This window comes from Papio anubis, chromosome 17 (genome assembly GCF_008728515.1).
Source record: "Papio anubis isolate 15944 chromosome 17, Panubis1.0, whole genome shotgun sequence".
In the NCBI taxonomy this organism is placed as follows: Eukaryota; Metazoa; Chordata; class Mammalia; order Primates; family Cercopithecidae; genus Papio; species Papio anubis.
In genome coordinates, this window is record NC_044992.1 from 41,834,268 (window position 1) to 41,856,976 (window position 22,709).

General features: G+C 48.4%; 1 protein-coding gene across 6 annotated transcripts in view; it reads right to left on the reverse strand.

Moving 5' to 3' along the window:
* Positions 1-17,766: 17,766 nt before the first annotated feature.
* WFIKKN2 (WAP, follistatin/kazal, immunoglobulin, kunitz and netrin domain containing 2) overlaps positions 17,767-22,709 on the reverse strand; it is a 41,819-nt gene continuing 36,876 nt past the window's right edge. For all 6 annotated transcript variants that reach the window (XM_031657551.1, XM_031657550.1, XM_031657548.1 and 3 more), the window contains one exon: positions 17,767-20,622. In XM_031657551.1, the coding sequence (XP_031513411.1) occupies positions 19,102-20,622 (1,521 nt within the window). In that variant the 3' untranslated portion in view covers positions 17,767-19,101. The remainder of the gene's footprint in view (positions 20,623-22,709) is intronic.

Genomic DNA, 22,709 nt, shown 5'->3' on the forward strand with positions numbered 1-22,709 from the left:
TTTAGTAGAGACAGGGTTTCACCATGTTGACCAGGCTGGTCTCGAACTCCTGACCTCAAGTGATCCCCCGCCTCAGCCTCCCAAAGTGCTGGGATTACAGGCGTGAGCCAATGCATCCGGCGAGGACTTCATAATTTTTAAAAAAATGAACAAGGGCCCTGTTTTCATGCCCTTTTTGTTCATTAGGAATGGGAATTTTTTAAAAGGTGCTTTTGTCTGGCACATCTGAGAAAAGCTTACATCTTAGTTCCAAGTCATTTTCTCCCCATGGTGCTATCACGCTTTTGACTCTGTGTGGAGACTGTTTCGGTTGACAATTTGATGAATTCATTATTTTCATAGGCCTTTCCCATTTTTTTGACTCCTATAACTACAGATACTGTAGCAGCCTCTGAGTACCCTCAGTGTCCAAAATGTTGCCTTACAGATTTCATAGCTCATGGATGAGTAAGGAATATTATACCAAAAAAATGGCTTTCTAAGTTTAGTGTATTCCTTCTCTGCCCTGCCTTGTCTTTTCTGAAATCAGGTACATTGTGAAATCTCCTTTTTGCCTATAATAGATGGCAAATGTAAATATAGGCCTTCTTCAAAATGCCTCCTTAAATATAACAATATATACTGTGATTAACTTAGGTTTTAAAGGTGAAACTAAAGGTACTCTGAGTTTAAAATGTTTTTCCAGGGCAGGTGCTGTGGCTCATACCTGTAATCCCAGCACTTTGGGAGGCTGAGGCAGGTGGATCACTTGAGGTCAGGAGTTTGAGACCAGCCTGGCCAACATGAAGAAACCCATCTCTACTAAAAACACAAAATTAGCCAGTGTGGTGGCGTGCGCCTATAGTCCCAGCTACAGGCTGGCAGGGTGAGGCAGGAGAATCGCGTGAACCCAGAGGCGGAGGTTGCAGTGAGCCAAGAGTGCGCCATTACCTTCCAACCTGGGTGACAACAGCCAAACTCAGTCTCAAAAAAATAAAATAATGTTTTTCCAATTGGGTGTAAATCCCATTCCCATATACATGTCTTAGGTACTGGCATTTTAATTGAGAGACTTAACAAATCTTCAGGACTTTGATTATTTTAAAATAAGTCACTGTAACACAGAAAGAAACAAAGTATGTCTCATTGGACATACTTAAGCTAATGAAGTAAAATGCCAGTTGGTAACCTTCCTTTATATCCTTTCCCTACACAAACAGAAAATAGCATAGGCATGGAACATCAGATATGTATCCTTGCTTGACTGGAAATGCATGTTTTTGTCAGATGCTGGGTAACAACTCTAGTGCAAGAACAGATACAAGGAAAACAGAAGACAAGTATGTAAAATGGTCACTGCTGAATAAAACCCATTGCGTTGTTAAGTGTATCAATCAGTTGATGCTTAATCAGTTTGGCCCAGGAGGTCATTTGAGATCAGAGTGCTTTAGTTTTTATGGTATATTAGGAAGATTACATCTTGTTGTTTAAAGGATTTAGGATCAATTATCTGTGGGCATACAATTGGAAAATTAGCACATTTTCCAATTGCATGCCCAGTTTGAAGCCATTTTTGAGTGGCTTATGTAAACATGTAGTTGGAGCCATTTTTTTTTTAATCTTTTAAATCAGGAAATAAACATATAGCACTTACTGTGTGTCAAGTGTAGTTCTAACCCAGTTTACAGACTGGGTTGGGGGCAGAGGGGTGGGACTGAGGCACAGAAAGCTTCACTGACCCAAGATTGCATGGCCAATACATGGCGGACTTGGCGATTCAAACTCAGGTAGTGAGTTCCAGAGTTCATGCTCCTAAGCACTATGCTTTGTTCCCTCAGATTAGTTGTTATTCTGATTTGAAGTCAGGGTAATAGCACCATTTTTGATGTATTAGCTATGTAATTTGCAGAATCTTTACAAAAGTGTTAATGAGAAGGGTCTAGTGGAAGGCTGTTAACCATGCTCAGAATATGCCATGATGATGTTTTGAGTGAGACTTTGTATTTCCATTGGTTATAAACTGAACTCATAGGCAATAGGGAAATGTTTTTAGAAATCATTGTTATATCAATGCTCTAGTTTTTTTTTTTTTCTTTTCTTTTTTTCTTTTTTTTTTTGAGATGGAGTCTAGCTGTGTTGCCCAGGCTGGAGTGCAGTGGCGTGATCTTGGCTCACTGCAACCTCCACCTTCCAGGTTCAAGTGATTCTCCTGTCTCAGCCTCCTGAGTACCCGGCTAATTTTTGTATTTTTAATAGAGACAGGGTTTCACTATGTTGGCCAGGCTGGTCTCAAACTCCTGACCTCAGGTGATCTGCCCGCCTCGGCCTCCCAAAGTGCTGGGATTACAGGCGTGAGTCACTGCACCCAGCAATGCTCTAGTTTTGTTGGTTTTCATAATTCAGTCATATAAATTACATCTCTTTTCAGAACCACTGGATGATTCCCTGACTGTAGATTTAGTGGCCGGTTACAAGTAAAGTTGTAACCGTTAACCTCCTGTGGCTATTTTCACAACCATTCCTTGTCTGTGCTTATTGATAAACACTCTAAAGCAAGGCCAAGTGACCTACCTTCAAACAATGTGTTTCTAGTACCTATGATTTGTTTTTAAATTACTTTGAAAAGCTACCTTAAGGATTTCTGTACATATAAATATTGTGATTCATGGTCTTTTTACTTTTATTTCAAAACATTAAAAACTTTTTTTTTTAAATTATAGTTTTTAAAGTAGATTTGGGGTCTCACCATGTTGCCCAGGCTGATTTTGAACTCTCCCAGGCTCAAGTGATCCACCCACTGTGGCCTCCCAAAGTGCTGTAATTACAGGCGTGAGCCATCATGACCAGCCAGTTTTAAAACATTAAAGAAACAAATTGACTTCTCATTTCAAACTCATTCTGAAAGCCTTTCTTGAAAAAAAAAAACCAATTTGGTTTAAAATAAAAAGTCACATTTTAGAAGCATGAGCTGTTGTGGACAAGCTTACATACCTTTGATTGTTGCTATTAGTTTTGAACATGTTTGCACAGTAAAGAGAAAAGCCCATTTTAAAAATGGCTCAGGAGAACTTCTGTAGTTTTTATGTGGATTAAATCCTGTTATACTAAATACTATTTACATTGTTGGGTTAGTTGGCGTTTGACTGGAGCAAATATGGCTGACCCCTTAAGTGAGCTTTAGGTGGTTTAGATTGGGCTGAAAGTCTTATTAATGGAATTTGAGTTGTAAGTATTAATAGTAAAACCTATATTAACCATTTCTCCGTATTTGAGTTTTAAGATTTTATATCTTAGAGGACTTGGTTTGTATATATAGTCTGTTAGTGAGAACTTTGAGATTATCTCACAACTAGGCAAGCCTCAGATGAAACCATTTAATCAAGAGGCTGTCCCTGTCTAGTGGCTAACTGAAACTATGGGTCTAAATTCCTTGCTTAATTGTATTAAGTCATTTGATTCAGATGGCTCAGTTTATTCATCTGCAAAATGAGTACAGTGATACCAATATGCTTCCTTGAGGAGCTATGAGAACTAATCATTTGCTATTAAGAGTTGTCAGTGAACTAATAGAACATGTGTCCATAGGGGCTCACAGTATTTAGAAGCCATCAAGTCCAGAATTCTAGCCATGTTTGCTGCCCTTTGAAATCAGGAAAGTAAGTGAAGATCATAACTGCCTTCTTATATGCACATTTTGCTGTCAGTTATTTGAGTCAACAGAAAATTGAAATTCTACAGTAATATTCTAAAAGCTCATGTTTCATAAAATACATATAATTATTTTCATAAACATAAATATCGTGGAGTTTGCATTTCTAGTTTGGAGGCACTGAAGGAAACCAGTGCATTCTTTTTCACACAATTGGCAAGTTGATTATTTCATACAATTGGCAACCCAGTATACTAGTTGACATTTCCTCTTGGGAGCAGCCATAAGAGTTTGCTAAGTTAAAATGTCCATGCTGTTGTGAAAAATATTGACATAGTTGTTCTTATTTAAACAATATTGCCTGAGGAATAGTAGTTAAAATGTAACTTGGTGGTGGATACCTCATATGGATAATGGTGCTAGCTTTATTTTAGTGCAGGTAGAAAAGAAGAGGAGGTTTGCTTTACCAAAGGGAAAAACATAGAGGACTTGGAAGGAAAAACACATTCCGTCTGGCATGATGAGTACTTACTTCACTGATAAAATATGACCAGTGTGCAGTACAGAGAACAGGTGTAAAATATTTTTAGACAAACCTTGGCATATACCGTAGGTCGCATCCCTTCTGCCTATACACTCTTCAAGTGTTTCAAAAAATAATTGTGGAAAAACCACATTGACAAAATGAGCTAGACATTGATTTTATTTTATTTTATTTTTTTGCACTGAATGTTAAACATAAACTTCCTTCCCAGCCATCAGGTTGCAGCTATTTTTAAACGCTGATTCTCCACATGCCCTTCTACAGCTCTTGAGGTCTTTTTTCCTCTTTCTTAGTGCTAGTGAGAAAGCTGGAAAATTATGGTGCACACCCTTTTGGAGTGGGAAGGCTGACTTAAAACAATTTCATGCTTCCTTTAGGCCAGAAAGAAAGAGTGTCAAGAATGGACATGGCATCAGTCTAGCTTGTTTTCTAGCAAATGGTGAGTATAAGTGGATGACTTCTGGATACTGATAGAAAGGAATACTATCAGTATCATGTCAGTATGGTTTAAGAAATGGAATTATTGGCAGGGTGTGGTGGCTCATGCCTGTAATCCCAGCACTTCGGGAGGCCGAGGCAGGCGGATCATGAGGTCAGGAGTTTAAGACCAGCCTGGTCAACATGGTGAAACCCCATCTCTACTAAAAATACAAAGATTAGCCAGGCATGGTGGCATGTGCCTGTAATCCCAGCTACTGGGGAGGCTGAGGCAGGAGAATTGCTTGAATCCAGGAGGTGGAGGTTGCAGTGAGCTGAGATCGCACCACGGCATGCCAGCCTGGGCGACACAGCAAGACTCCATCTCAAAAAAAAAAAAAAGAAAGAAAAGAAAAGAAAAAAGAAATGGAATCATCGCGCCCTGCAAATATTGTACATTTTAGTACAGGGTCCAGATACCTTGTGACACAGGTTCTGTAGTTCTTAGGCATAGGAACATCTTTTTCTGTTTTGCACTAAATGTAGGTATTCCTTTCAGATGGCTTTCCCTTGCCACCCCTCCACTAGCCATCAATGCATTTCTTTTTTCTTTTTCTTTTTCTTTCTTTTTTTTTTTTTTTTTTTTGGTGGGGAGATGGAGTCTCGCTCTGTCACCCAGGCTGGAGTGGCACAATCTTAGTTCACTGCAACCTCTGCCTCCCGGGTTCCAGCGATTCTCCTGCCTCATCCTCCTGAGTAGCTGAGACTACAGGCACGTGTCGCCACGCCCTGCCAATTTTTGTATTTTTAGTAGAGATGGGGTTTCACCGTATTGGTCAGGCTGGTCTCGAACTCCTGACCTTGTGATCCACCCGCCTTGGCCTCCCAAAGTGCTGGGATTACAGGCGTGAACCACTGCGCCTGGCCCCATCAATGCATTTTTAGTAAAGATGAAGGTTGAATTTTGTTTTGTTTTGTAATGAGAATACCTGTTCTTTCTTCACTCTGATTATCCAGATTTGCCTACTGCCCTCAAAGCTCTTTTTCCAAAAAAAACTCTCCTAGTTTTGCAAACTACCTGCCATTCTAAAGTTTTGTGGAGCCCCGGTGACTTACTTTATTCTAATTTCTTTTTATTTCCAGAAAACATGATGGGAATCTCTTAAACCATTTTAATACAAGGCTTAAGATAGCTGCAATCTTTGCAGTCAACCTTTCTAGAAACTAAGGTGTCACCAGAGGCTCTTTATAGATTTTGAGAACAACCAGTTTTCACACAGCTATAAAGGATTTTACCTGGGGAAATTCTGCTTTGTGAATCTTGAAAAAGTCTGGAAGAAAGGAAGGAAACTTTTTTTGGTGACTTAGAAAGAAGATTCTTGTTTATTTTCTGAACCACTAAAGTTCAAAGAACTTTTTGTGTTCCGTGTAAAAGAAATAGCTGAAAGTGAGAGCTTTTCTCCTCAGGAGCATCTGCCAAAGGAGAAGGGTCTGGCAGTGGGCAAGGGACCAGGGTGTATGTCCTCTATCTGCTTTTGCTTCCAGGCCCTGGGAAAGGTGGAAAGGATAGTAAAGGAGAGAGCTTCCGCATACACTGCCTGACAACTTGCCCTGGAGATCAGTTTCCCCGGTAGGAGGCTTTGCAGAAGTTCTGACACCACAGTTTCCTGAAGACTGTATGTATGCTTTTTTCCAGATTTTCAAGGAGGATGGGGAGCTGCTCCTATGTAAAGCACTGGCCATTTGAAGGATGCTTTTTATACTATCACAAAGTCTGACAGAATCCAGAGGGAATGACGAACCCCAAAAGCTCAGTAATAATAATGGCAACCCTTATATGCATCTACTATGTGCTAGATACTGCCCCATTTAAATTTAGTTCAGCTTCATAACAACCCTTTGAAGGTTGTACTGTTTCTCCCATGTACAGATACGTAAGTGGAGGCAGAGAGCTTGCAACAGTCACAGCCAGTGGAGCTAGGATTTGAACTGTGGGATTCTGTTTCCAAAGTCCATGGTCCTTAACCATTACACTATCCTGCTCCTTTGGTTGACCTCAACAGGTCGATTTTCTAAAACGAGCCACACTTGGTTGTTCAGAAGTCATCTAAGCTGCACTTTGTGCCTGGTCCCCCTCTCCTGCAAACCTCACTTGTGATTGTTCGCTCAGCAATCCCAAACTTATTTTACTATCAGCCTTTGCCAGGCACAATTAGGAAAGGGAAATCGGCTACAAAAACACAATGGAATAAGATATGAGTTTGAGAGCTACGTGCTAGCTTTACTTACTTACATCACTACTGCTCTCTGGATGATTAGATTTGTTGAGAAGCAGCTATACGCACTTCACATACTGAAGTCTTGGGTCCTGAGCTTTACTAGTACTTGTGGTAGCAAAAGGGTGATGTTGACTCAAGTGGCTGCCCTGGGGTCAGATTCCATTCTTGTCTCTAAATTCTTTCTCAAACAAGGTGAGATATGATTAGAAACAGCTCCTGTATTCATCCACTCAACACATTTATTAAGCATCTCCTGCGTTAGGAACTGGTAGTGATATATATAATCCTTCAGAACCGCTGAAGGAGCTTACGCTCTAGCAAAGAACAACACACACGCCCAGATAATCATAACACACAGGAATATGTAGGGATATGAACCAAAAAAAGGGAGAGACTGTGCCTATCTAAGAGATTCTAGATCTGGGAGGAGATATCAAGCTATGAAGAATGGGTACAGTGTCCACTGGAAGCACCTGGAGAAGTCTGGGCTCCCTCAAATTCCCAGCTCCAGTAAAAGAACAGGGAGTTGAGAGGAAAACCTTGGTCCTGGTGTGTGTGTGTGTGTGTGTGTGTGTGTGTGTGTGTGTGTGTTCTTCATCAGATGTATCCACAGTAGGAAGAATGTGTGCTGCTAACCCTTGGGGAAAAAGGCAGAGGAAATCAGAAATAGAAGCTCTGCTGCCAGTCCATCTCTCCTGGGAGAAGCTGCTTTGAATTTGAACATTTTAACTTATTTTTTCACTGTTTCAAGCTTTGTACAGAAACATTATGAAAGAGAAATAGTTTAAAACTTCTTTATTCATCAAACCCAGGAGTGAGATGGGGAGGACCGGTAAGAAGTCCAAGGAAGGAAGAGGTGGGAGTGAGAGGGGCGTCAGGCTGTGTCAGAGGGATGTCAAATTCCTTGCTTTCAAGACAGTTTCAGTTTCATGCTTAATCTAGAAACCTCCTCAGGCTAGAAGCTCCCTCTAGGGGTCATCTCATTTGTTTTCCTACCTTTAGTGACAAAGCCTCTTTTGGTTTTGTGATGTCAGGGCTCACAGCAGGTACCACCCTTCCAGAAGTTGGTGGTGGTGGAAAGTGTGTGTTCATTGCAGAAACTCAGACACCCCCAGCTCACTCCCAGTTGCCACTCCCATCGCCACACCCTACCCTGGCCGAGGTAACAAGTCTGTGGAGCTCAGTAGTTTCCTTTTCCAGTTTGGCTTTTTGGGCACCTGTAATATCTTCCGGTTTGAACATAAATCAAAGAATGAGGCTTTGAAGGGAAAGCTTTGTACAAATTTCAGCCAGAAATTAACATTCCCAAATAACTTTTCGCCTGGGTCGCTTCCCTGGGCAATGTCCTTCCCCAGGCTTCCCTAAGTTCTCTGTGGCTGAACACTCTGTCATCCACTGAAAATACCACCACAAGCTGGCCAAGCTCCTTCATGTGACCTGGGACTGTTCAGGGAGCATCACTACTCTGTACGGAGCGTGGATCCTGCTTTGGCACAGAAGACACCAGCGTCTGACCCTTGTCTCGCACCCACTTGACCAGCAGGGACACATGTTTCCACTATTTTCCCTGCAGATGTAAGAATGCTCTAGAGTGGTGTAGGGGGCTTCATTCAGCCTCCAAGTAACATTACTCCTAGTGATCCTCTATGAGAAAGAACATGGGCTTTGGGGTCAGAGTTGTTTTTTTTTTTTTTCTTTGAGACAGAGTCTTGCTCTGTCACCTGGGCTAGAGTGCAGTGGTGCAATATCAGCTCACTGCAACCTCCACTTCCCAGGTTCAAGGGATTCTCCTACCTCAGCCTCCTGAGTAGCTGGGATTACAGGCGCCCACCACCACACTTGGCTGATATTTTTGTATTTTTAGTAAAGACGGGGTTTCACCATGTTAGCCAGGCTGGTCTCGAACTCCAGGCCTCAGGTGATCCGCTGCCTCGGCCTCCCAAAGTGCTGGGATTATAGGCGTGAGCCACCATGCCTGGCCTGGGGTCAGACTTTGAATCAAATCCCAAACTCAACCTTAAGTAGCAGTGCACTGTTAAAACGATTCCACCTCAGATTTCCTATCTGTAAAAGAGTTCCAAATTCTACTTGTTAGGGTTGGTGTGATGAGTATGTAAGATAAATAAAGCATTCAGCATCATCCTCTTCCCTACATTGAATAACCTGAACTCTCTTTACTCTGGTGAGAGAGGGCTCAAATCCTCCCCTTCTCCCGCCATGGCTTAGCCTCAAGGACATGTGCTCAGCCTATTTAGGGGAGGTCAACTGGCCATAAACGTGCCTTTTCATGAGAATCCTAGGAAGTAAAACTTCCTGGTATATTAGCAGGGAGAAGGAAGGACACAAAAATGAGACGAAACCAGACTTGACTGCTCTTGAATCTGTGGTGGAAAATATCACAAATGGGGTTGAGTATGTGGCCTTTGGAGTCCTGTAGACACACCTAGGTTTGGGAAAATTTTTCAATCTCCCTGAGCCTTGGTTTCATTATCTCTGAAATGGACAGACTATTAAATGGAGGTGAAAATATATACACATGACAGGGTTGTAAATATTTAATGAGACAATGCATGTTGAACACATATTAAGTGCTGTAAGCTCTTAGTAACGGAAATTATTAACCCTGCCAAAAGGGCATCTAATTGGTAAAGGGTGCCCACCTTCTATGAGGCCCGGGACAGGGATGGGTTGCCATCTGTGTGAGTCTCACTAAAGCTGTGTTCTAGTCATCCATAAACACCAGCTTCAGCGCTTATTAGGGTCACAGGGTAAAATTGCTGGTTGTAATGATTGTGAAGATTGCTTTGAGTCTGTTATTGATCATACTAGGGTTCTAAGGCTGTTTCCCCTTTTATTCTGTTGCCCCTTGTGGTACATTGAGATAGAGAGTGGCACTTGAAATAAAGGGTCAATGAGAGATTCGTTCTGTGCCCCAAGGTACTGGAGCCAAGAATGAAGGGTTCAGAATGTTCTTAGGGCCTCCATGGAGGTCTCAGAGGTTCCCCATCTCTAACCAAATTACTACACTTTATCTCTGCTTCCTGGGCCTCCAACTGCACAACCCCAAGTGTGTGCGTATGTGTATGCGTCTCCCTGTCCCTCTTCTCCTTTTTCTTCTTGTTCCCTCCCTCCTCCTCTCCCCCCCTCTTCTCCAGCTACCCTCCTCCTGGACTCTTTCCTTGTCAGCAAAGGAGACTGCATCTGTTCTGGCTTTGCTCTGAGAGAGGGGTCTGTTCTCCCCTCCTGGTTCTTGCTCCAATCATGGGCAGGGACATGCAACAGCAATTATCACCAACAAGCTGAAGCAATGAGGCCCAGGACCGGCTACCCTGGAGAGGTACTATGGCTACCATTATTATTCTGTGCTATAGATGATAATACTAAGGCACAGAGACGTTAACTACTCAAAGTCACAAAGCCAGTATTTGAGCCCATGCTCTGCCATGACTGTGATCTTTTCTCACTGCCACCCACCCTGGATAGCAAGGAGATTTGGGGACCTTGAGGCCTAAAACATCTGGTCCCTTATTAATTTATTAATTAATTTATTTACTTATTTATTGCTTAATATGTTGATTGTCTTTATCTGAAATATCCTCATAGAAAATTGTTGTCTCGGGTCGGGAGTGGTGGCTCACGCCTGTAATTTCAGTACTTTGGGAGGCTAAGGCAGGCAGATCAACTGAGGCCAGGCGTTCGAGACTAGCCTGGCCAACATGTCGAAACCCCGTCTCTACCAAAAATACAAAAATTAGCCTGGTGTGGTGGGGTGTGCCTTTAATCCCAGCTACTGGGGAGGCTGAAGCAGGAGAATTGCTTGAACCCGGGAGGTGGAGGTTGCCCTGAGCCAAGATCGCACCACTGAGCTCCAGCCTGAGTGACAGAGCAAGACCCTATCTCAAAAAAAAAAAAAAAAAAAAAAACAGAAAGAAAATTGTTGTTTGGTTTAGTCCCCAGCAGCCTGCTCCTTTACTCTTGTGAGAGCAGGCTCAGAGAAAACAAGCTTGCCTTCTTTTGAGCTACCCAATCTTTCTTCTGGGCAGGGGACATTTGGGGACAGTTCTATCTCTACTTTTTAGCTTCTTTCTCGGGCTTCTTCTCATGGACTGGTGATATGGTTTGTATCTGTGTCCCCACCAAATCGCATGTGAAATTTTAATCCCCAGTGTTGGAGGCGAGACCTGGTGGGAGATGATTGGATCATGGGGGTGGTTTCTCATGAATGGTTTAGCACCATCCCTCGGTGCTGTTCTCGTGATAGTGAGTAAGTTATTAGGAGCTCTGGTTGTTCAAAAGTATGTAGCACTTCCCCCCTCTCTTTCTCTTCCTCTTGCTCCGGCCATGTAAGACGTGCCTGCTTCCCCTTTGCCTTCTGCCATGATTGTACGTTTCCTGAGGCCTCCCCAGAAGCAGAAGCCGCTATGCTTCCTGCATAGCCTGCCAATTAAACCTCTTTTCTTCATAAATTATCCAGTCTCAGGCTTTTCTTTATAGCAGCACAAGAACAGACTAACACAGCTAGAGTCTCTTGTATAGCAGCATGAGCTTCCTTACACATGTCCTCCACCATGTCTGGAGTTATGCTGTTCTTTATGTGTTGAGAGAATTGTTTCTTGTAAGTATCTTTGTCTTCTTCCATTAGGTAATGCATCCAATCTGCAACATTCTGACCCATGATGTACTTCTGATGCACTTCTACATTCAATTCCTTGCTTTCAGAATCATAAACAGGGAATCATTTGGTACTGTGAGGGCTAGACAAGCCTCCATCCACAGCTCCCTTCAGGGCCCCAAAAACTTTATTGCCAATGGTAGTTCTGGCAAAGCCTGCATCCAAATAGCAGGTGAAGGCACCGGGCTGACTATCAATGCTTTCCACATTACAATTCATCTCTGGTCACCTTCACTTGGCCATCATAGATCTTGTTCATGCCGAACCTATTGAGAAGCCTGCGGGCCAGCACTGGCTGGTACAACAGGCTGCAGCGTCATCTGTCAGGCCAACCTTCACACTGCATTTTGGCAGTTCATGTGTGTAAGCTGTATAGACTATCATATCCCCTTCTATATGAGCATAAGTAATCTGACAAATGATATCTCTACTAGTTACATGACTTTTCCTGTATTTGGGCATGTTGTACTTGTTTTTATCCTATATCACCAAGTGTTTCCAAGGATAGCAATCAATTTTACCCTCTTGTCATCTTCTAAATTTCCCGTGCATCTCTTAAAGTAGGCCTTGTTCTTGACATCTTTAACCACCCCCATCCTGCGGAACAGAGCCCCAGGCCCTCTTTTTAAATGCTTATGCAGCTCACTTATAGCAGCAATGACCACTAACAAAATAATTATTAGACTTTTAGTCAGCACTTCCATGCAAGAAACGAGATGACAGCTGCAGCATTGGTGTCTCTGAAGAGCTGCTGAATAACTGGCCTGGTGGCAGACTGATTCCTGGGAGGCAGCAGCCGTCATGGGCACTGTGCTGTGCCATGGGAGGACTTAGCCTCTCATTCCCACTGTCTCCTTCCTATCAGCAGCTCCCCTACCATATTCAGCTAAAAGTTTGGAGAACTCATCTTCACCTGCATGTCGTGACTGTTGGTATTGTGTGTGTGTGTGTGTGTGTGTGTGCGCGCACTTATTTGTGTCCCTCTTTGGGAACTCTGGGGTATTGAGGGAGGCCATCAAGAACTTTATTTGCATGAAGATGTGTACCTGGCCGAGCGCAGTGGCTCACGCCTGTAACCCCAGCACTTTGGGGGGCTGAGGCAGGCGGATCACCTGAGGTCAGGAGTTCGAAACCAGCCTGGCCAATATGGCGTAACCCCATCTCTACTAAAAAATATGAAAATTAGCCGGGCGTGGTAGTGGGCGCCTGTAATCCCAGCTACTTGGGAGGCTGAGACAGGAGAATCACTTGAACACAGGAGGTAGAGGTTGCAGTGAGCCGAGATTGCACCATTGCACTCCAGCCTGGGTGAGAGAGTGAAACTCTGTCTCAAACAAAAAAAAAAAGAAAAAAGATGTATAAGCCTTTCAGGAGAAAAGATGAGGGGATACTGAGGCTGAGACCAGGGTCATGAGACAATGGGAGTAAAGAGAATTTCGTGTCAATCTTTTATAACAGGGGTGTGCAATAGAATTTCCGGTAATGTTGGAAATATTCTATCTGTTGTCCAATATGGCAGCTACTAGCCACATGAAACGTGGCCCTTGAGACATAACTAGTGTAACTGAGGAACTGAATTTTATATTTTTATTTAATTTAAATTCATTTACATGAATTCAGTACTAACAATATTGGAGAGTATGGCTTTATAAAACTTCTATAAACCCTTGGTACTCCCAGAGGTCAAGGACCAGTTGGAAGTGGTGGTTATGGGTGTTTAGAAGGGGGAACTGCCATTTGGGGTCCTCAACCTTTAACTGCGATGGTTAAAATACATATGTGACATCATGAGAAGAGTATAGGCACCGAACTCAGACAGACTTGGCTTTGAATCTTGGCTCTTTCATTGAATGACCCTATGGCCTTGGGTTCTTTAAACATTTAGAGTCTCTGGTTCAGCACCTATAAAATAGCACCTAAGAGGGCCTCTTTTCCTCCATAAAGCCTATAGGGCTTGCCTCATTCATTCATTCATTTATTCATTCAACAAACACCTAATGAACATGGTCAGGTTTGTGTTTGGCGTACAGGTGAACAAAGCATGGTCTTTGCCCTCCTGAAGGTTGCAGCTTAGAGTGTGATCTGCCAAGTGGTGAAATAGTAAAATAATATGGTGCCTTCAGAGGGTTGGGAGGATTCAACTGGACAGTCCACGTAAAGTGCCTGGCGCAGGGGTTAGCATCCTCACGTCCACCCCACTGCTGGCACTGTGCTTCTCCCCTGCCCAGGGTCCTTGAGAAAACCCCAGGCCCCTCCTCGCTTCCAGGCTACCCACACAGAAAGGAGATAAAGTCACCACCCTCTGCTCTCGCTTAGACTATGGACAGAATTGGATGCATCCCTCACACCAAAACAGAAAACAAGTTATCGGGGTGGGTCCACCTCCTCCGGTCGGGTCTCTGGCAGTGTCCTCAAGACCTGAAAAGGGCCAAAAGCACACAAGTGCCTGCTTTGCCCCTGACAGACACCTGGGAAGAGGCCCCACCTCCGGGAGAGGCTAGTCTGTGTTGGGCTGGGTTCTGCTTTCCCTCATCCAAGTGGGGTTGAGGGTGGCCAGAGTATTGCTGGAGACCTAGTGGAGTTCCGTGTCCCGGGGTAATTTGGGATGGAACCACAGGGACTCCAACGTGACCCTGAAATGGGTCGAGGGCCTCGGGAGCCTGGGAGGCAGGCAGGAGAGGGGTGAGGGGTTTGCCTACCTGCCCACCCTGCCCTCTCCCTCAGGAGATGCCGGCTGGAGGTTTACTCTTCCTCCTGACACAGCCTGAGTGAGAAGTGTCACCTGACCTCAGGGCACATTCCAGAATGAGGCCACAGCCAAGAATAGGGCCCAGGAACCCTGCCACCCTTCCTGCCTGCATTAATCACAAATTATCCAGAGTAGGAGGGAAGCTTCAGACTCCTCGGAGAGGTCGGAGGAAGAGGAGGAGGAGGAGGTAACAGGAGGTGGAGCTGGAGAAAACAGGGAGGACCCCAGAGAGGCCCCTTCTAGGCTTGTGGTTGTTCAGCGCAGCAGCACTGCATGGCCCCTGCTCCCAGGACCCTCTGTTTCACCCAGCAGGCCCCTCCATGAGCTCTGAGAGCTGGGCTCACAGCTTCCTGGAGGCCCTAGGCAATGATTCTGATCTGGATCAGCACAAACACAGAGGGAGAGGGACTCAGAGAGGAGTGCTCACACAGCCGGGGGACAGCAGAGGCTTCCCCAAGGAGCTGAGTCTTGAAGGATGAGTAGGCAGAAGGCTGATGAATGTAGGCCAGGACTGCTTGTGTGTGTGATAGAAATACTTGTCACACGGGGAGGTTGTAAACAGCCCTGGGTGGCTTGTGTGTGCTGACGGGAGGCAGCCTCTTTAGAGACATTTGGGGTCCTAATGAGACTCCAACTGCCCAGCCCAGAGCAGGGTGTGTGTGTGTGTGTGTGTGTGTGTGTGTGTGTGTGTGTTGCGTGCTAGGAGAAACAACATAACATGAGCATTATGAGCTCTGGGCTGGGCGTGGTGGCTCACGCCTGTAATCCCAGCACTTTGGGAGGCCGAGGCAGATGGATCACCTGAGGTTAGGAGTTCGAAACCAGCCTGGCCAACATGGCAAAACTCTGTCTCTACTAAAAATACAAAAATTAGCCAGGCATGCTGGCACATGCCTGTAATCCCAGCTACTCAGGGAGGCTGAGGCACAAGAATCTCTTGAACCCGGGAGGCGAAGTTCGCAGTGAGCCGACCTCACATCACTGCACTCCAGCCTGGGTGACAGAGTGAGACTCCATCTTAAAAACAAAACAAAACAAATTAAAAACTCTGAAGTCAGACTGGCAGGATTCAAGTCTTGGCTCTGCCACTCACCCGATTTGGGGCAGGTTTCTTATCCCCTCTAGCCTTAGTTTTCCTACCTACAAAATAGCCTTCTGTCTTCTCCAGTTGCAGTGGGCCTTACAAGAGCTGGTACCTGGCACATAGGACGTGCTCACGCATGTGGCTGTTTTACAACAGGACAAGGGGACGGAGGGAGTTCCCCACGGCTTAAGGCAATCACCAAGGCTGTGGACTTATTCTCCCCCTTCCCTAGTCGGGGTCCACTCCATCCCTGGTCTCCAGCCCCACTGTCCGGGGGATGACATCAGACTACAGAGCAGCTGGCTAGACAATGGAGCAGAGTGTCCTAGCAGGCTGGAGGTGCTGGGGGAGGGGGAGGGTGGAAAAAGCCAAGCTGCCCTGCCCCAGAGGCCCTGGGGACTGATCTGGAGACAGGCCGCTCAGGAATAGGCCTCTGAAGAGGCAAACTGAGGGTCAGAGCAGGAAGGAGAGAGCCAAGTGCGTGCAGGAAGGTGAGGAGTGAGTATCTCGGGCAGACAGGAGACAAGTGAGTTTAGCCTAGATAAAGGGGCCTCATTTTCGTTATGTCCCGGGACCTAGGCTGGGGCCAAATCTCCTCGATTTGACTGAGCAAAGCAACCTCCCGAGACTGGCTGGCAACCAGGCCCCGGGAGCTCCATCCACCCTTTCCTGAGCTCCTGCTAGATGCCAGCCTTTGTATAAGGCCTAGGGTAACAGAAAGAAAGGACTCTGGCTTGGTTTCAAGGATAGAATGCCAGGTAGTAGGTCAGAAGTTATAATAGGTTCGAAACCACCCATTCTCTAAGTGCCCATATTTTCTGAACCCCACCTCAGCTTATAGTGGTGCTCAGTTTGGATATACTCTGTGAGCAACAGAATAAAACATTTGAAGCTGCAAAGCCCAAGACCCAGAAACGCGAGGGGAGGGCTTTCAGTTCTAGGGTCTGTTCTGAGTGGAGAGCTGCTGAGGGTGGGAGGGGGCAGCCACTCGGCACCAGGCCCTCCTTCCTGGGCTTTCCAGTTGTACCCAGTTAACAGGGCCCAGCTCCCGAGCCTCTTGTATAGAGTGATCTTACTACCCTCTGTTCTACAGATGAGGAAACAGAGACTCAGAGAGATCGCAGGTAAGCAGCAGAGCCTAGATTCAGACCTAGGCAAGTCTGACTTCACGGGCTGAGTTTTCTCGCTCTGCTAGGTGGGGCTGGAGTGTGACAGGCACCCCAGGTCTGGGGCTGTGAGTGGGCAGTGGTCTGGTTAGAGGCCCCGAGATGGGATTTTCCTGAACCTCACACCTTCATCGGGGAAGCAGACATGCGACTGGGGACCCTGCTGTCCCGGCCCAGCTGCAGTGCTCAGGTCCCATATCTGTGCAAATGGGGGTGAAAGGGAGGTGACAGGCGCTGGCATGTGGACACTTGCCCCCACAGCTTGCATGGCAATGTGCTGGAGCTTGAGCTGGAAGCAGGTGCACAGAATGTCCCTGGGTCTCTGAGGACAGGATGAGACCATCCTCACCTTCCTTGGTTACCTGACCTGAGCAGGGTGGGGGCCCGTGGCTGCTGCCCACACCACTTTGGTGGCTCAGTTTTGTGCTCAGTGTTCTCCCGATGTCAACTTGAGAAACCTTGGATCCTCTGCCTCTGTTCTTCCTGCTCCCGACCTCCTCCTCGCACCCTTATTGCAGATGAGATGGGGTGGGCCAGGCTAGGCTGGGCCTGGATTCTTCTTTTGGGTTGGGGCCCAGGAAAACATAGGCAAGTGTGCAGGGGAGTGGTGCCTCTTGGGGACAAACAGGCTGTGGGGTGTGCCACGGCTTCAGGGCTCCTGAACACATCTCCAGGGCTGGGGAGCCGCTGTGGGCCTCCCTGGGGCCAAAGGCACTGCTGTCCCCATTCTGGGAACTGAGCCCCATGACCTGAGCATACCTAGGGCTTTGACGCAGAGTCTTCCTGGGACCAGGCCTCACCTAGAGGCCCCCTAGTGAGTCACAGCTGGCAGCTGTCCTTGCCTGCTCCGTTCCCATCTCCTCTACCTTCTCGCCTCTGAACTTGACACCATTGGTGGCAGGGTCTGGACCTGACCAACTGTGCTGTCACGCTGGGGTGACAGCAGGTTACAGATCAGAACACCTGGACTGGGCCCCACCCCTTCCCGCCTTTGTGTTCTTGGCAAGTCACCTCACCTCTCTGACCTCAGCTTAACTCACAGAGCTGAGCTGAGCAGCAGTTAAGGGGCCTTGGAGCTACAAAGGGGGCCCAAATATTACCAGCGTCTCTCCAACCCCCAAAGATGCTCCCACTGGCCAGACTTCCCTCTTGTAAGGTCACCAAAGCAAATGACACTACCCATCTCCCTCCCTTCCCCATCATAACCCAAATGAAACACACAAGCAGGGCCATTGATACTATGAGCTTTTAATTAGTATCTTCTTCCTTATATTTGAGGAAGAAATGAGGACGCCCCACAAGGACCTTCTTCAGCTTGGAGGGGCAGGGACAGAATAGGGCAGAGGAGGGTAGTGGGGGCAGATGCAGAGCTGACAGTGCGGCTTCCCAATCCTCTCTCTAGTGGCGGGATGGCCAGGCCTACACAGGAAGTCTGGAAACACACAAAAAAATCACCAACGAGCTGCCACATCCTTTGCCCAGGTCTCACAGAGAGCCTCCCTCCAGGTTCCCATGGGCTCCCGAGGCCGCCACCAGATGGGAGCATTGAGCAATGTTCCTTTTCCTTCTCCAGCCACCTCCCTCCTCTCTCAGTCCTTTACTACCCCCTTCCCTGCCTGCTTTTTCCTCTCCCTTCATTTCTCCTGCTACCAAACAGATCCCGGGGCTTTTGTCTGCTCTATGTTCAAGGAAGCCAGTGGATACGAAAGCACACCATCCATCAGATAGAAACTCCAGACAGCTGTGAGTCCAGCAGAGGGGTGCGTCTGGGGGCCCCAGGACGAGGGCATCTGTGTTGGGGCACTAAGAGCTGGGCAGTAGCTAACATCTCTCTGTGGTCCTGGCACCCAGTAAGCATTCAGAGAACGTCCACTGAGTTCAACTGAACTAGATCGACAAACCAATGCAGCCAAGGAGAAGAAATATGTATTCTGCTGGTGCCGTGGTGGCCTCAGCGGCAAGTTGACCACCACCCAAAGGCACCCGTTCCAGCAGCTTCCACTCAGGGCAAGTCATGTCCTGGGCTGGACTCTGCCTCCAGCTTGCCACTGCCCATGCCCCTAACCCCAAGTGGCCTCTGCTCACAGCAATCGAGGATGCTGTGGGAAAGGTGTCCCATTAGTCCCTGGGCCCTCCTATCTCTCCCCACCTACCCCCTTTGCAAGCCAATCCATTCAACTGTTCCTGTGACCAGCACACAGCGACCATCGCTTAAACCCTTTCTGGGAGACTGGCTGGGGGAGGGTGGCTGGGAGAGCTAGGGGTGTGGGGCCAGTGAGGGGAGGAGGAGAATGTCTGAGCAAGTTGGTGGTCAGGAATAACTTCCGTGTGTCCACTGACTTCTCCTTTTGTCCGCCTGAGCTAAAAAAGATATGAACCCCTTATTGAACCCAAAGAATAGACGCTGATCTGAGACCCTCTGTGGCTTTTTCTCTGACACATCGGTTGACGTTTCCCGGCTGGCCCAAGCCTGTCTAATCTGACCTCGCCCAGTCTGCTGAGAGGCATTGGGGTGGATAGGTGGAGGAAGGCCAGGGAGGGGGCCAAGGAGGTGGGGGAGCTTCAGTGCAAGCCAAGAAACTCCTTGAGGACGTCACAGGTCTTCTTGTGCATGACCTCGCGGAGCTTCCTGACCCGGCGGGCACTCGACGCGCCCACAAAGCTATCGGGGCGCAGCATGGCCATGCCGCCGTCCACCTCCCCCATGATGATGAGTGGTGTCTCGCTCACGGTCACGTTAGGGCAGGGGCATGCCCAGTCCACGTGGAGCAGAGTGACCTCCAACGGCTCCCGGCCCAGGAACTTGAGGCCCATTTTCTCATCCTTTAAGACTTCGTCCACAGTCACCAGGGCGCGGCCTGAGTCAGGCTCCTCGGTCAGCTCAGAGACTCGGCCCAGGATGACAAAGTCGCTGCGACAGAAGCTGGTAACGAGCTTCTGCCTAGGCTTGCAGGCCCGACAGCGCTGGTTCCCTCTAGGGAAGGGGCACGACTCCTCACAGGCCTCACGGCTCTCAAAGTTGTTGCCATTGCCCTCGCAGCCACCATAGACAAAGGACTGGCACTGGCCCGTCTGGCTGTTGTAAGCCCAGCGAGGCGCGTAGGCTTTGCAGGGCCCCTGCAGGGCGGGCAGGCTGCACGCGGCCAGCGGCCCACTCATGCAGGCCAGCATGCAGGCCTCATAGGTCTCAAAGTGGTTGAGGTTGCGGTGGCAGTGGCCAAAGGTGAAGGTCAGGCAGTTGTTGGCCTGGGCGTCGAAGTGCCAGCGGGTCTGCTCTTCACCACAGTCCTCGCTGTCGGGGGGCTTCAGGCACTCGGCTGCTGGGAAAGCCGTGCCATTAGGGCTGCTCTCTGAGGTGGCCGCAGCCTGATGTCCCCTGACCACCGACAGCGGGAAGTCGGCCCTCAGGACCCCGGCCGCGTTCCTGGCCGTGCAGGTGTAGATCCCAGCATCCTGCAGCTGGGCGTTATAGATGACCAGCTGGGCAATGTTGGTGACCACCACGTTGCCACGCACATGGTTGGGCCGCATGACCACGTTCTCCCGATCCTCCAACTGCTTCTCCCAGGTGATCTCAGGCCGGGGCCGGCCCACCACATCACAGAGGAAGCTCACCGTCTCACCCATGGTGACCGACTGGTGCACAGGGTGGTTGAGCAGGGCCGGGGCTGCCATGTCCAGTTCAGGGGTCTCTGGGGAGGCTGTGGTGGGGTGCATGGTGGTCTCAGGTGGTGGGGGGCTGGTGTTGGGCCAGGTGAAGTGATAGCGGCAGGTTACAACGGCCAGCGTGATGCCTTTGGAGCAGGCCTCGGCATCCATGTAGCAGCGGTTATAGTAGGTGAGACCGTCCGAGGCACAGGTAAAGCTGGGCTCCTTCTCACAGCGGTCTTTGCATTTACACACGGGCTGGCCATCCCAGATGTCACACTCAGAGCCCTGCTGCAGACACATGAAGTGGTCACACGTGGCCTCCTTGGGCATGCCCACTGGGCCCTTCTTCCCTTTCACGTCCATGTAGCGGGCCGCCACACAGCTCTTGGTCCCACACACATTGGGGCAGCACTTCTCATAGGCCTCACACTCCTGAAAGAGCCAGAGAGAGTGGCCTGAACAGGGAGGAGGAGGAAAGGAGGGGCTCCCTATCCTACCCCATGGTTTATGGGGAGGTGAACTAACAGGTACTCCCTATCTAGTGGGAGCAAAACATTTGAAAATAATGACGAATGCATACATAGCATCTCCTACGTGCTAGGCCCTCGTGTAAGAACGTTGACATCCGTGAGCTTGCTGTGCTCATCACAAGCCAGAGGAGGTTACAGCCATTATCTCCACTCTACAGACAATGACTGAGGCACAGAGAGGCTAAGTAGCTTTCCCAAGGTCACACAGCTGGCAGGGTCGGAAGGGGTGGGCCAAAGACTCTAAGAGAAGTTTTCCTACAACCATTTGACAGATGAGACTGCAGAGACTCAGAGAGGCGATGCCCAAGTTCACAGAGATGGGAAGTGGCAGAACAAGGCTCCAAGCTCCCAGTGGAAGGGATCGATAAATGGCGTTTTTTTTTTTTTCTCCTGCATCATATAGCACAAATGAGGTCTAGCTTGAACAAGTAGGCCTGCCTTTCATCTCTTTCCCATGGGAGCGAGGATGCCTTGCCGACTGGAAGAGGTCACGTCAGAGGCTGAGAAGGGAATGCCCCGGGACTTTATCTGAGGTGATCCACACCTCTCCTCCCCTCAAGGAGACCGACACACACGGGGAACAGAGGCTGTGAGAGGGCCCAGACCGATCCACAGCCAACAGTCAGGGCAGGCATGACAGGTCCCGCACGCTGGGTCTCAGAGTCACAGGCTCTGCCAGGCCCAGGTGTCAGCTCCATGTAGGACCTTTCACGGGGAAAACAACAAGAAAAAATGTCCCCTTGTGTGGCAAAGGTCAGCAAGGCCGTCAGCGAGGACTTGCCAGGCCGTAATCCCCTCTGATTTTCTGTGGAGCCACGTAAAGCATTAGTTTAATTCCTCGAAATTAGCAACATGCTCCTAGAGCCGACACAAACAAGGATTTCACGTGGTGTTTTCGACAATAACACATCGTACCCACTGGGCAGGCAGGCAACGCTCCTAATCCTCCACCAGGTAGTAACTCTGTGAATTACTCCCCACCAGGGCTGGCCTCTTGTCATTCCAACTTTTATTTCAGCCTCTTTGACATTCCACATCAGCTAAGAGGGGGGAAGTGTCCCCCCACCCTGGCTGCACGGAGCCTGCCTGCTTGACTTGTTTACTGTTCTACCTCTTTCGGCTCAGAATGGGGACTTTGTTTTGCAGCCCTTATTTGGCATAGTCTTCTAGGCCACACCAGGGGAGGCTTTGGGACAGGGATGGGCAGCTCTCAGGAGAGGGACCCCGCAGGGAATGGAGGGCAGGAAAGGGAGTGGGAGCAGGAGAACCTTCTCCTTGGCCTGAGCCTCATCCCATTCCCTAAGACGTTCAGGACCCGGAGGTCCATGAAAGCCTGGGTCCTTGGGCACCAGAAGAAAGGTACTTCTGGCCACAGGGAACCTAGAGGGGGTCCTTAGAACACTTCCGTGTAAGGAGGTCAGAATCTCCCCAAGGGCTGTCTAGATCCGCAGCCCTCCACAGGTGCCTTCTCCCCAAGACACACAAAATCCACCAGAGTCTCACCATCCCCAAGCCCTACCTGGTTTATCAGACCAGCCTGTGCCTGCAAATGTAGCCAACTAATGGCGTGACCTTGGCCAGATGGGAGCAGCCACCACTCCTCCTGACTTCTCATCTTCCTTTCACTTGGCACCACCATTGCCCACTGGAGGCATCTGTCCTGGGAGGCCTAAGAATTGTCCCTGGGCACTGTGAGGTTGAGGCCACTCTCTGCAGGTCAGCCCTCTGCTCTCCTGTGAGTAAACCAGGCATCTACGGGGGCACCATTGTCTCTCGTGTTCCCTAGAGATGCCCCAGCCTGGACCTGGAGCCCGGGGAGACTCGGTGCTGCCCTCAGAGCCGGCCAGGCTGGGCAGGAAATAGCTCTGCCTGGAGCAGGTACAGGTCCCACAGCCTGTTGCCCCAGAGGGGGCGGGCAGGAATGGCCCTAGGGAATGACTCGGGAACTAGAAGAGAACCGGCCCTGCCCTGTGGCATTGCCCTCTGATG